This window comes from Delphinus delphis, chromosome 16 (assembly GCF_949987515.2).
Source record: "Delphinus delphis chromosome 16, mDelDel1.2, whole genome shotgun sequence".
NCBI classification, from domain to species: Eukaryota; Metazoa; Chordata; class Mammalia; order Artiodactyla; family Delphinidae; genus Delphinus; species Delphinus delphis.
The window spans coordinates 294717-307723 of record NC_082698.1 but is presented as its reverse complement, the minus strand read 5'-3'; the positions used below and the strand labels follow the sequence as shown (position 1 = coordinate 307723).

The window sequence follows — 13007 nt, the reverse complement described above, 5'->3', positions numbered from 1 at the left end:
AGGCAGGACTCAGAGACGGGGGAAGGGCAGGGGGTGCTCCGCGGGTTGGGGGGTGCAGGGGTGGAGAGTGAAGAGCCCAGGGCCACGGGCCCAGCAAGCAGCACGCAAGCCACCCTCCGCTGCTGCCGGCCCCCGGGTAGCGGGCCATTGCTAGCAGTCATGCCGCGGGCACCTTGACCTGCTTGGCGGCCTGTAAGACCAGCCACCGAAACTGCTCAGGATCAGCAGCCGGTCAGCCTGCAGTCTGGGCACAAAATGGGAGAGTTTTCAGGGACTGCTTCGGGTCCACGGCAACAGCTCTCCCCAAGCCTTTCTTTGAAAGGGCAGGCATCCCTTGCATGCACATTTCATTGGAGAAACGACCACATATTTATGCGACTATTTTCTGTCTCCACTCACTGAGCTCCATGAGGGCTGGGATTCTGTCCGTTACTCAGGGGTGAGTCTTCACAGCTTGATTATTTGCATAGGTACTGTCTTATTGCTTAAGAAGCAGTTAGATTCCTAAACCCCTTTTCACATTCCAGGAAGTGGCACTGGGTGACTGGCAGCATCCTGGGAGGCTATTCTCTGCAAACAGGGATTCCAGGAAGGGGACAGCAGGCACAGTTGGAGGTGGGTCTACTGCATCCAGTAAGCTGACCCTCCCCACTCCTGTCCACTCTTTGGCTCCCAAAGTATTGGCAGCCAGGTCTATATGCTCCACGCAGGAGACTGGAAGACTCTTCCCAGGGAGCATGACCAACCCAAGAGGAAAGACCTAGGGATATGGATGGAGGTTCCCCAAATAACAGCCTACCCAGAATCAAGCTCAAATTTGATGAGCCCCACTCACAAACAGCCATCTGGTCTACCATTCCTCATCACCAGCAGACAGACAAACATAACCTGACATCTCAGAGAGCTTCTTCCTGGAAGACAGAGCCAAAAGAAACAGGAAGAAGAACCCAGAGCACAGCAACAGAGCAGAAGCATAGCACTTCACGCCTCCAGACCAGCGAGGACAATCTCCCTGGAAGATGAAGCAAGAAGACACCCTCCCCTTTCTAAAAAGAAGCATTTGTACGAGAAGAAAGGGCTCCTGGAAATGAACACTGTGACAGCAGAAACGAAAGCCTCAATGGAAGAAATCACACAGAAAGTGTCACCGGGTTGACATGCGTTATAACAAAATAGCTCTAACCAAGGAGGTCAACGGAAGACCCGGACCAGCAATCTTGGTTCCGCGATAGTAAGCAAAGAATAGCAAACTACCGCTTTAAGCTTAAGCATAAAGCTAAGTCTATTTAAGCATAGGTACACTCCCAGAGAGGGGGAGAGAGAGAGGGAGAGAGAAAGCGGGCTGTTTCAGCGAAGTGAAGCAAGACCAAAGCAAAGTTTATCAAAGCAAAGGTACACTCTGAGAGAGAGAGAGAGAGAGAGAGAGAGAGAGAGTGGGCTGTTTCTGTGAATTGAAAGCAGCATTCCCGTACAGGCTTAAGGGTGATATTTATTTATTTATTATTTATTTACTTATGCTGTAGCGGGCCTCTCACTGTCGCGGCATCTCCCGTTGCAGAGCACAGACTCCAGACGCACAGGCTCAGCGGCCATGGCTCACGGGCCCAGCTACTCAGCGACATGTGGAATCTTCGCGGACCGGGGCACGAACCCACGAATCCGTGTCCCCAGCATCGGCAGGCGGACTCTCAACCACTGCGCCACCAGGGAAGCCCCCAGGCTTAAGGGTGCTTTTAAGGAGCATTTTGCAGGGAGGCGGGGGCGAGTGACGGGGATCATTATTTGATCGACAGTCCCAAGCTCTGTAACAAGTTTACTGCTGCGCATTCTCTCATCCTTCAATCGCTAAGAAACGCCCACGGGGCGGGGGGGCAAAACCATACATGGATTTTATTATAATGATGGTATAATGAGTTTGGGTTTACTATAGGTTATACACCTGTCTGGTCTGGGCATGCGCAGCCCAGGGAAGTTCCCTTGTGTTACTGTGCCCCTCTTTAACAGGATAAGCTGCCCACAATATGACCATAGTTTCAACTGTTCTGGGTGGGGTCAGGGGAGAGTCCCCAGATGGTTGGGTGTGACTCGATTGCTTCTTCTCGTCTTTCTCGCCACTGTCACCTCCTTGCTGCTAATGTCTGACTAACTACCTAACAAAAGGAGAGCAGAAATGTAAAGGTGGGAAACAGGAGAGAACATACGTGAGCATTCAAGGGCCAGGCTCAAAGTCTGACAGCCTGAATTAAGGACTTTAGGAAGAGGTAAGAGTAAACCCTCAAGAGCTTGCTTAGGGATGAGTCATCAGTAGAAACAACTGATTAGTGAAATAATCAATGACATCATTTGCCAGGATTGAAGGATGGGAGTTTCCAGACTGAGGGCCCTTTGAGTGCCCAACACAGTAACAACCGAGGGACATGGAAGCACCACGTTGTGAAACTTCAGGAGAAGATCTTAAAAACTTCCAGGGAGGAAAATGTCCCCACTGCTTGTAAAGGATTAGAAATTAGAATAGCTGTGGATTTCTTCACAACACTCCTAGGAGGGAAGAGAAAGGGAGCAATGCCTTCAGAGTTTGAAGGAAGGAGATTCTGACCTAGAATTCTATGTCCAGGCAAACTACAAATCAAGTATGAGGGCAAAATGAAGACATTTTCAGCTTTGCAATATCTTTAAAAAAATGATCTCCCAGACACCTCTTTTCAGCTTCACCAAAACAGGAAAGTGAATCCAAGAACAAGAATATATGGCTGAGGAGGGCAACACAGGGAGCGAGAAGGGCTCCTCCTGGAGAAGGAGGAACACCCCAAACAGAAAGACTACCTACCCAGCCTGGGAGCTAGCTCCTCTCCCTGACTACCCTCACCCCACAGGGAACAGGTGGCCACGGAAAGTCCACGGAGGCACGGGTGCGCCGTGGTTTGGAGCAGCGGTACCCAAGTGTGGCTGAGAAGGAATGATGTGCCCTAACTGGGTTTACAGGGAAGCCTGAGGGCCCTTTTAGCAGAAGGCAGGAGCTTTCTAATCCCTGCAAGGCAGTAGGGGAGACCTGCGGGAACTAGAGGAATTCTCCAGAAATGCCGCAGGCTTGAATGTGTCTTCCTCTCCTGGGGCCGGAGGGGGAGGGGGGACGTAAGACTTGTTTCTCCATTTACCGTTTATCTTGAACTTTGTACTTTATGTGTGCTGCATCCTGTGTTTGTAGACTTGTGACTGTGTATATACACACACACAACACACAAAAGTGTCGTCGCCTGGAGGCTTTCTCCCCGTCCCGCCCTGACATCTCAGCACCCACCGTCCACGCGCTCCACCGGGTCGGGAGGTGACGGCGCTCGCCTCCGCGTCTGAAGCTAGGAGGCTCCTCCTCCGCCTTCTGGTCGCCGTCCCCACGTCTTCTTAGGAAGGGGACACAACCCGACTGGCCAGCCGGCCGCCCCGATTCTCCCTCGGTGGGGACGCTTGCCCACACCGGCCGGTACCGGGGAATACTCACGGACCCTTCTGCACTCGCCCTCGCCCTCCCCGGCGGCCTTCCGCTACCATCCTAGGGCGTGGGCCAGACCCATAGGGGCTGCCCCAGGCCCAAACCAGAGGGGCGCGCGGAGCCAAGGGGGGCCGACGCGGGGGGACAGCCTTGCCCCGCGCCCCTTGCTCCACCTCCAGTCCCGCCTTCCGCCCCGCCCCGGGCCCCCATCCACTTCCGGCCCCGCCCCGTGTCCCCGCCCCGCGCCCTGAGCCCCTGTCCACCTCTGGCCCCGCCTTCTGCCCCGCCCCGCGCCCCGAGCCCCCTTCAAACTCCGGCCCCGCCCCACGTCCCGGGCCAACTTCGCGTCTCTTCCCGGCTCTCCGAGCCTCCGAGCGGCGGGGACGCGCGGGAACTGCCCGGGACGGCGCGATGCAGTCGAGTGACCGTCAGGCGGAGGCCCCTGGCCGCGGCCCGCGGGTGCTGGTGGTGGGCGGTGGCATCGCGGGGCTGGGCGCGGCGCAGAGGCTCTGCTGCCACCCGGCCTTTCCGCACCTGCGGGTTCTGGAGGCCACGGCCCGCGCCGGTGGCCGCATCCGCTCGGAGCGCAGCTTCGGTAACAGCCCTCCCGGAACTCCTTCCCGGAACTCCTTCCCGGACCCCCTTCCCAGAGCCCAATCCGTGCCGCCAGAGCTCTGCCGACTCCTGGCTCGGCCTCCGTCCGGGGTTAAGCGACCCGGAACCCTTATCTGGCCCCTTGAGTGAATCCTCGCACTGCTTCAGTTAATAAACCGAAGTTCACTGGTCCCCGAAACTCAGCTGCCCGCATGAGCAGGGCCGGCCCCTGCCGTGCATGGGGAACCCGTGGCAATGCACAGTTGCCCCCGGTTCTGGCCCCGCAGGTAGCTCCCCCTCCAGCCTCCAGGTCGCCCCTCCCGGGTGTTCCTCTTAAACTAGGTCTGATGGGCCCTGCCGGGAGAGTCTGTGGTCCTCAGGGACCGTGCGGGCCTCCGGCTGATTTTCAGAGCATATTTGGGAAGGGCAGGGCTCCGTGTACAGAAGAAGGGCTCAGGTGAGGGAGCCTCACAGTCGCCTCTCCTGCTCCCTCCCAGGTGGTGTGGTGGAGGTGGGCGCTCACTGGATCCATGGGCCCTCGCAGGGCAACCCCGTCTTCCAGCTGGCTGCCAAGTACGGGCTTCTGGGGGAGAAGGCATTGTCGGAGGAGAACCAGCTGATCGAGACCGGGGGTCACGTGGGCCTGCCCTCTGTGTCCTATGCCAGCTCCGGGGGAAGTGTGAGCCCTGAGCTGGTGGCGGAGATGGCCAGACTGTTCTACAGTCTCATAGACCAGACCAGGGAGTTCCTGCATGCGGCTGAGACCCCCGCCCCCAGTGTCGGGGAGTACCTCAAGAAGGAGATCCGCCAGCACATGGCCGGCTGGACAGAGGAGGAGGAGACCAAGAGGCTCAAGCTGGCCATCCTGAACAACTTGTTCAACGTGGAGTGCTGTGTGAGCGGTACCCACAGCATGGACCTGGTGGCCCTCGCACCTTTCGGGGAGTACACTGTGCTGCCAGGGTTGGACTGCACCTTTCCTGGGTATGTGCGTGCCCCACCCACCCAGACATTCCTCCGTGTACCCAGACCCCTCCGTGCCTCCCAGGGGTCCCCCCATGCACCCCAAGTACCCCCCATGCACCCCAGGGGTCCCTACCCGTACCTCAGGCCAAGCTTTGGCAGGCAGGGGATGGGTGGGAGAGACATGGGGCTGTTTGTCTTCCCTGTTTTAGGGAGATTGGTCATTTACTTCCCTAGTTTTGCTCACTTATGAAAAAGAAAAGAATTGTTCTCAAAAACAAGTGATTAAGGGCTTCCTTGGTGGCACAGTGGTTGAGAGTCCACCTGCCGATGCAGGGGACACGGGTTCGTGCCCCGGTCCGGGAAGATCCCACATGCCGCGGAGCGGCTGGGCCCGTGAGCCATGGCCGCTGGGCCTGCGTGTCCGGAGCCTGTGCTCCGCAGCGGGAGAGGCCGCGACAGTGAGAGGCCCGCGTACCGCAAAAACTCCTCCCACATTTAGGAGGCCGCCTGCTTGTAAGCACTGTGCGGGGGCTTCGACCTCAGAGATGGGCAGACAGGCCCTCCTCTGTGTCAATGTGGCTGTTCCCCCATGGGGCACTCACAAGACTCTCCAGGACTGCCCTGCACAGGGAGGGCACTGTGACCAGGCAGATGCCCAGAACAAGAGCCCTGGGCTTGGTGAGGAGGGACCTGCTCTCCACAGGTTACCTTCGCATCCCTTTGCTCATTTAACCCTCCCATGAGACCCCCTCCCTCCCTGCTCTCCTCCCTGGCTGAGCCAGGCCCCCAGGCCAAGACCACAGCCCCTTGCAGCTCCTTGATCTGGTGTGAGCTTGGAGGGCTTGTTTCAGAGACTCACCTCCAGGGCCTGGTCGAACCACGGGACACCTCTGTCTCTCCCAGAGGCTACCAAGGACTCACAGACCGCATCATGGCCTCCCTGCCCAAGGACGTGATGGTTTTTAACAAGCCAGTGAAGACCATTCACTGGGATGGGTGCTTCGAGGAAGCTTCTGCTCCTGGGGAGACGTTTCCGGTGCTGGTGGAATGTGAGGATGGAGGCTGCTTCCCAGCGCATCACGTGGTCGTCACCGTGCCGTTAGGTAAAGGCTCTCCAGCTCCCACCCCAGGGGCCCCTGGCCTCTGGCTTTCTTCAGCCTCATTGGCTCTGGGGCGTTTGTTGGCTGCTAAGCCTGCGTTTTCTTTCTGAGTTTAGGACAGAGTTACTTGGTTGTGCTTTGTAGCAGTCGAGTGCTTTGGAATAAAGTTTCACAGGAAGAGAAAATGCAGGGCAGCAAGTGTCTTACTCCTTTTGGAGGTAATTTATGGAAAGGTTGGGAGGTTCACCAAACTGCTTCCTTAGCGGTGGAGAGGGCATGAAAGCCAGGTCTCGAGTTTAGGTCCCGGTGGTAATCGAGGAAGGAGTCGTGTGTATAATCCTATTTGCTTCCAGATCTGATGCTTCACACGCAAGTCTTGGAGTAGGAGTGGGCAGTTGGGTAAAAGGTGGAGATGGTTGAAAGCAAGTCTGTGCCTGCTCATCTCATTTACTCCTGAGGCAGCCGGGGACACATCTGCCCCATCCCCATTTGACAAATGCGAACAGAGATAAGTCACTTAATTGCCCAAGTTCACAAAGCTAGCAGGTGCCAGAGTGGATGGAAGATGAAGGGCAAGAGTCTCTGCCCACCTCCCACAGGTCCCGCCTGTCCCCTCGCAGAGAGTTGGGTGTGGATAAGCCTGCTCAGTGCCCGGCTCCTTTTTCCCACGGTGGAATCACACCACGCGTGTTAGCACAGTGTTCTGCTGCTCCTTCGTTTCCGAATCAGCACAGACAGGTCTATCGTGGTGTGTTTTCTCTAACGTGGACGGCCTTGTTCATGCACAATTGTGGTGCGTGGTCACTGAAGCTGCTGCAGTCAGTAGGTGCATCGCTACGGCTGTGTGGTCACTGTTCACAGGGGGCCAGGCACCTGTCCCGTTTGTTCTTTACAGCCACACTGTGTTTTCTTGTATGTAGGTGTCGTTACTTGATACTGATGCAAATTTAGATGGTTTTCACTTGTTCTGTTGCACACAGTGTTGTACACGTGTGTGTTTAAAAACACTTGTGGGCGCATATGTGTAGGATCAATTCCAGTAGCAGGAACTACTGAGTTGAAGCTCTGCACTGAGAGGGCGGCCGTGGAGGGACGGTCCCCTCTGTGCATGCTCACGGCTGGTGCCTTGTTTCCTGTGGGGTTGTTCGTCCTTTTCTTGCAGACCTGCGAGGTTGGCTTGTGCTGCGAATGTTTCATCTCCTCGCGGTTTGACTTTGGGCTGAACCTGCTTAATTTTCAGGTGGCTTCTGGGTAAAGCCGGTATGTCTCGCTGCCCCTCCAAGCTAACCCTGGGCAGACTGAGAGGCAGAAGGCTCAGGGGGGAGAACTGTCCCCACAGAGGAGTCCGGGGGCCATGCGACCTGTTCCTGCCTGGCCAGGTGTTCAGGGGGCCTGTTGTGTCCCTCCGCTGAGGTGCTGGCCAGGATTCCCGATGGCCAGCCTGCGTGGGTCCCAGACACCTCTTTCTCTGACTCCTGTGACGGGGTCAGGGTGCCTTACTGTGGCTATCAGTTCTGGTTTAAGCGATTGACGTGGTGTAAACCGAGTCTACTTATGAATTCCAGGTTTTCTTAAAGAACGTCTGGACACCTTCTTTGAGCCACCGCTGCCCACCGAGAAGGCGGAAGCGATCAGGAAAATAGGCTTTGGGACCAACAATAAAATCTTCCTGGAGTTTGAGGAGCCTTTCTGGCAGCCAGACTGCCAGCACATCCAGGTGGTGTGGAGGGACACGTCGCCCCTGGAGGACGCCGCCCCCAAGTTGCAGGATGCCTGGTTCAAGAAGCTTGTTGGCTTTTGGGTCCTGCCTTCCTTCGGGTACGTGCTCTTCCCAGGTTTCTCCAAGGAAACCTGGTGTGAGCTCTGCGTGGGGTCCAGCGCTATGTCGATTCTCTGTGAGGTGTTTCTGGAGAGTTGGAATGGGTAGGGATCCCAAGGGTACCTTGAGTGGTGAGACAGACACCCTGGGCCCACCCCGTGCAGGGACAGATGGAGACCCACTGTGTGCTGCTTGTCAGCATTTCTTGGGACCTGGAACGTGTAATAAATACTTGCAGTTGTTTTCCTTGTAAGAGACACACTTTGCTCATTTACAAGAAAGTGTCTGCCAGATACCCAGGCCCGAATGCCCCTGGCAGCCGAGCCAGGGTCCGCATGGTGTGCCCCGTCCCCTCCGGCCCGTCACACGGGGTATTAGGAAGACACGCACCCGAGGGTCAGGACTTGATACAGTTAGTGACTCGCTGCCTCACGGGACACTGCAGTGGTGGGGCGTTTCCCAGTGCGTGTGGGTGGCAGGGAAGCCACCGGCTCTGTTCATAGGTTCTGTTGAGTCCCCGAAGGTGCTGGGGGTGGCCGTCCCCACCGGCGCTCAGTTGTGGAGACAGAAGGAATCGTCTTAGTGCCCCGAGAGTTCTGACCTTGCAGACCCCATGTCGAGGGGCCCTGGGAGTTCACGGCCACACTGGCGGAGCCACTGGCCCTGGTGGAGGCCGTCTGGGTGTTGCGGGTCTGGTCCCAGCGCTGCTTCTCTCCAGCAGGGCCAGCCAGGTGCTCTGCGGCTTCATCGCAGGGCTCGAGTCTGAGTTCATGGAGACGCTATCGGACGAGGATGTGCTCCTGTCTCTGACACAGGTGCTCCGCAGGGTGACAGGTACCGACTGCAGGGGCCATGCCGCCTCCTGCCCTGGTGGCTGGTCTCTGACAGGAACCAGACCTCTCACCAGACAGGAACTGGGTTCAGCCCTGAGTGTCTGGGGACTGTCCTTCCCATTAGTGCGTCACTAAGAGTTCTTGTCTCTGAGGGACACTTCCCACTTCTCTTTTCTAAAATTTGCCACCAAGATGAACACAGTTGTCCCTAATCAGAGCTTCACAGACAAGACGCTGAGGCTCGGGAAAGGCAGCGGTGCCTGTCGGGGGCTCTGCTTCTAGGGCCTCATGCGGGGAGCCCCTTACTAACACCCTCTGGGCCTTGGTTTTCTCCCGGGCAGTATCTCTCGCTTTTAGCTGCTAAGAGTCCTTAAGGTGAGAGGCTCCTTGGTGTTGCTGTTGTTGTTGTTTTTTTAATTAATTAATTAATTTACTTTCGGCTGCGTTGGGTCTTCGATGCTGCGTGGGCTTTCTCTAGTTGCGGCGAGCGGGGGCCACTCTTCATTGCGGTGCATGGGCTTCTCATTGCGGTGGCTTCTCTTGATGAGGAGCACGGGCTCTTCTAGAGCGCAGGCTCAGTAGTTGTGGCGCACGGGCTTAGTTGCTCGCGGCATGTGGGATCTTCCCGGACCAGGGCTCGAACCCATGTCCCCTGCATTGGCAGGCGGATGCTTAACCACTGCGCCACCAGGGAAGTCCCAGAGGCTCCTTGTTAATGCGAGTGTCTCTTGGTCTAGGGAATCCCCGGCTCCCCGCACCCAGGAGTGTGCTGAGGTCCCGCTGGCACAGTGCCCCATACACCCGGGGCTCCTACAGCTATGTGGCCGTGGGCAGCTCCGGGGACGACCTGGACCTGCTAGCCCAGCCTCTCCCTGCGGACGGCAGGGGTGCCCAGGTAGGACGCAGCTGCCTGGCGAGGGCACTGGGGTCCCGCTGAAGGCCCAGGGCCCGGGATAGGTCCCACGAAGGCCAGGGATGCTGGGTGCGATCAAGTGGGGGGCTGGGGCCCCGAGACTCAGAGTCCATTTTCTTTTTGAAACTAACAGTAATTTTACAATGTGTTATTTTTATCAGAATTATACATACATGTGGCTTAAAGCGTCAGAGGATTCTATGGTGCTGGCTAACAAAATGAAATAAACAAAATACAGCACTCTGCTGGGGGGCATGCCGTTGCCCCTTCCCAGACTGTTCTTCAGGCTGATTCTGCTCTAAGTAACAGGCTTGTGCTACCACTGTTTTAAAGCCATTTTATAAAATCGAAGTATAGTTGATTTACATTGTTGTGTTAGTTTCAGGTGTACAGCAGAGTGAGTCAGATACGCACACACACAACACGTATTTTTTCTCAGGTTCTTTTCCATTATAGTGCTACCACTTTTTACAAAACATCTAACTGTGTAAAACTTTAAATGTTACAAAGGTTGGCAGAACCTTTGGGTTCCTGTCTCCAGCTTCACAGCTGTCTGTTCCTGGTGTCTCACTGCCCTGGCCTCCCCCATACCTTTACTAGGCATGTCCCACAGGTGATGTCATTTTATTTGCAGATGTTTCAGTGTGCGTCTCTAAAAGATCAAGGACACAGCACTGTTATCACACTTAAAAATTCACAATAGTTGCTCCACATCATCCAACATTCTGTGTTCAGTTTTCTAAGCCTTTTTCTTTTTTGGCCGCGCCTCGAGGCACGTGGGATCCTAGTTCCCCGCCCAGGGATCGAACCCGCGCCCTCTGCACTGGAAGCGCGGAGTCTTAACCGCTGGACCGCCAGGGAAGTCCCTCTAAGTGCTCTTTGATTTTTCAGTTTTAAGAATTACTGATTGAATTCTCACCACGGCACATAAAGTTTTAGCTTTCTTGCACTCATCTGCCCACCCAGCCCTCAGACCTCTCCCCACCCTCCAAGGTGTGCCGCAGTAATTTTGCTAAGACTGCTACTCACTGTTGACACATCCTGTTTGCCGTGGGCACTCTCCACACCTGAGCTGGCAAGGGTGCCTTTGTTTCTTTCCCAGCAGTGGAAACAACCACTTCTCTGGGCCGATGGATTCTGTAGGTGGGCACCGTGGGACGGTTGTTTCTGCCCCACGACATCTGGGGTCTCAGCTGGGAAGATGACGGGCTTGGGGTGACTCAGGGCTGGGGCTGGGGTCATCTGAGGCTGCCTCTCTCATGTCTGTCCTGAGCATGGCTGGGACGCTGGCTGGAGCACCTGCCCCAGGCCTCTCCATGTGGCTTCCTCACAGAGTGGTGGCCGTCACGCTGCCCTGTGGCCGCCTGGGGCTCCAGCGCAGGCCTTCTGGGGAGGGGCAGCTGCATCGCTCCAGTGACGGAGCTGGGAAGTCAGGAAGCACCACTCCTGCCACACCTGCTGGACAAAGTGGTCAGGAACCTGCCCAGATTCAAGGGGCCGGACACAGACCGCACTTTCTGTGGGAGGAGTGTCCGAGGATTCACAGCCGTGTAAAGCCCCACGTTGGGTGTAAATGCTGCTTGGAGAGCCATGTCCCTTAGGGTTTTGAAGACGTTCTCCAGCGTTGCTGCTGGAAGCCTGAGGCCGTTCCGATGCCTTTCTTCCCTGTGTCACCTGGTTTTCAAATCTCTGAGGAAGCTTGAATGAGCAGGAAGCCCCACACTCACGCTCACTCCGAGCCCAGCGGCGCTGCCTTCTGGCACATATTCACTCGTCTGGGATGCTCTTGAATTACCTCACCGTGGTTTTTTTTTTTGCTTTTTCTTTTTCTGGATTTCTGGTTGGATGGTGGGCTTCTGAGTTGGCCCTTGAATTTTCTTATCTTTTTCCTGCTGATGTCTGTCTTTTTGGTTTTTCGCTCTGTGTTTGGGGAGGAGCGTGTGAGGCTTGTGGCCGACCCCTGGCACCCACCCTAAGCCCACCCTTCTTTGCAGCTCCAGGTCCTGTTTGCAGGGGAAGCCACACACCGGACGTTTTACTCCACCACGCACGGAGCTCTGCTGTCCGGCTGGAGGGAGGCTGACCGGCTCATCGCTCTGTGGGATTCGCAGGCACAGCGGCCTGAGCCCGGCTCTGAGCTCGGCTCTGCTCCCCCAGTTCCCGGGTCCCGGGGAGGCTGGCCCCACCCTTTCCTTTGATGGACAAGGTTCAGTCGGGCTTGGGATTTGGGATGTTAATGTCACTGGGGTCAGCTCCCTCCTTTCCCAAGTCGCTGGAGTCCGGCCAGGGCTGAACTTGAGCTGAGCGCGAAGTCTTCCTGGAGAAGGGAGGGGTGGGATGCTGCTGCTGATGCGGTTGGAAGAACATAAACTGTGTAAAAGTGTCCTTTGTCCAGAGTCGTCCTTATGCCTCGGAGCTGCAGCATGGGTTGCTCTGTCCTCATCGTGCCCCGGGCTCAGGTCACTGCAGGGCCCTGTGCCCCCAGCACGTGGCCCGCCTACCCCGGCCACCCTGGACCCTGGGTGTGTTCACGGGTGTCTGAATTCTCGTTGCTGGTGGCAGCAGAGCCAGTGGACCTCCCCGTTGTTCAGGCACTGGCTGCCCTACGGTCTGGGCGAGGGCCAGTGAGTGTGAGACAGGAGTGTGTGGGGGAGGGGGCACCCTTTTCTGACCCGAGGGCCCAGGGCTTTCTGGAGGAGGTGAACAGTGAGGCCTGAAGGGTGCAGAGGAGTGGGTGCCCTGGGCGGCATTGCTGTGAGCGTGTGAGGGTGCGCTGGGCGGCGCTGGGGTGAGCGTGTGAGGGTGCCCTGGGCGGTGCTGGGGTGAGCGTGTCAGGGTCTCCTGGGCAGTGATTGGGTAGATGGTGGGGAGTGTATCGGGGGCCTGGGTGCTGTGCTCAGCTTCTCTCATCTTCCCTCGCTGCATCCTCAGAGCCCCAGGGAATGGGCTGCACGGCCCCCATCTCACAGCTGAGGAAAGGACAGAAGCCTCAGGTGAGGGTGGCAATGGCCAGTCTCATGGCTGCCACGGCAGAGCTTGGGCATCTTTCCAGGACCATCCCGGGGAGGCGGTGCAGCTGGAAGCTAGCCTGTGCAGGGAGGTGCAGGAGCTGCAGAGGCTGGGACTCCATGTGGCAGGCACGGGGCCCACCGGCCTGGCGCCCACCGGCCTGGCACCTACCTCGAGGTCAGTGGCTCCTGACCCTCCTCAGACCTTGGGCTGCAGGGTGTGTCCTGCTTTGGGTTGGGGCCCTGGCTCCCTGGAGGAGTATATGCATGCCTGGAGAACTGCCTCT

At 57.0% G+C, this 13007-nt stretch overlaps 1 protein-coding gene across 2 annotated transcripts; it reads left to right on the top strand.

Moving 5' to 3' along the window:
* Nucleotides 1-3407: 3407 nt before the first annotated feature.
* On the top strand, nucleotides 3408-12095 carry PAOX (polyamine oxidase). 2 transcript variants are annotated; one of them, XM_060033797.1, is made up of 7 exons: nucleotides 3408-4082; nucleotides 4579-5065; nucleotides 5951-6150; nucleotides 7713-7965; nucleotides 8688-8800; nucleotides 9537-9694; nucleotides 11707-12095. In XM_060033797.1, the coding sequence occupies exons 1-7, from the start codon at nucleotides 3899-3901 to the stop codon at nucleotides 11908-11910; spliced, it is 1599 nt and encodes a 532-aa protein (XP_059889780.1). In that variant the 5' UTR covers nucleotides 3408-3898; the 3' UTR covers nucleotides 11911-12095. The 2 variants fall into 2 exon arrangements, with proteins under 2 accessions (XP_059889780.1, XP_059889779.1); XM_060033796.1 differs by having other exon boundaries at nucleotides 8685-8800.
* The last annotated feature ends 912 nt before the right edge of the window (nucleotides 12096-13007 follow it).

Coding starts and splice junctions, on each gene's coding strand:
- PAOX (XM_060033796.1), top strand. CDS start 3,899: ATGCAGTCGAGTGACCGTCAGGCGGAGGCCCCTGGCCGCGGCCCGCGG. Junction 7,966..8,684: donor TGGGTCCTGCCTTCCTTCGG/GTACGTGCTCTT, acceptor GCTTCTCTCCAG/CAGGGCCAGCCAGGTGCTCT. Junction 8,801..9,536: donor GGTGCTCCGCAGGGTGACAG/GTACCGACTGCA, acceptor CTCTTGGTCTAG/GGAATCCCCGGCTCCCCGCA.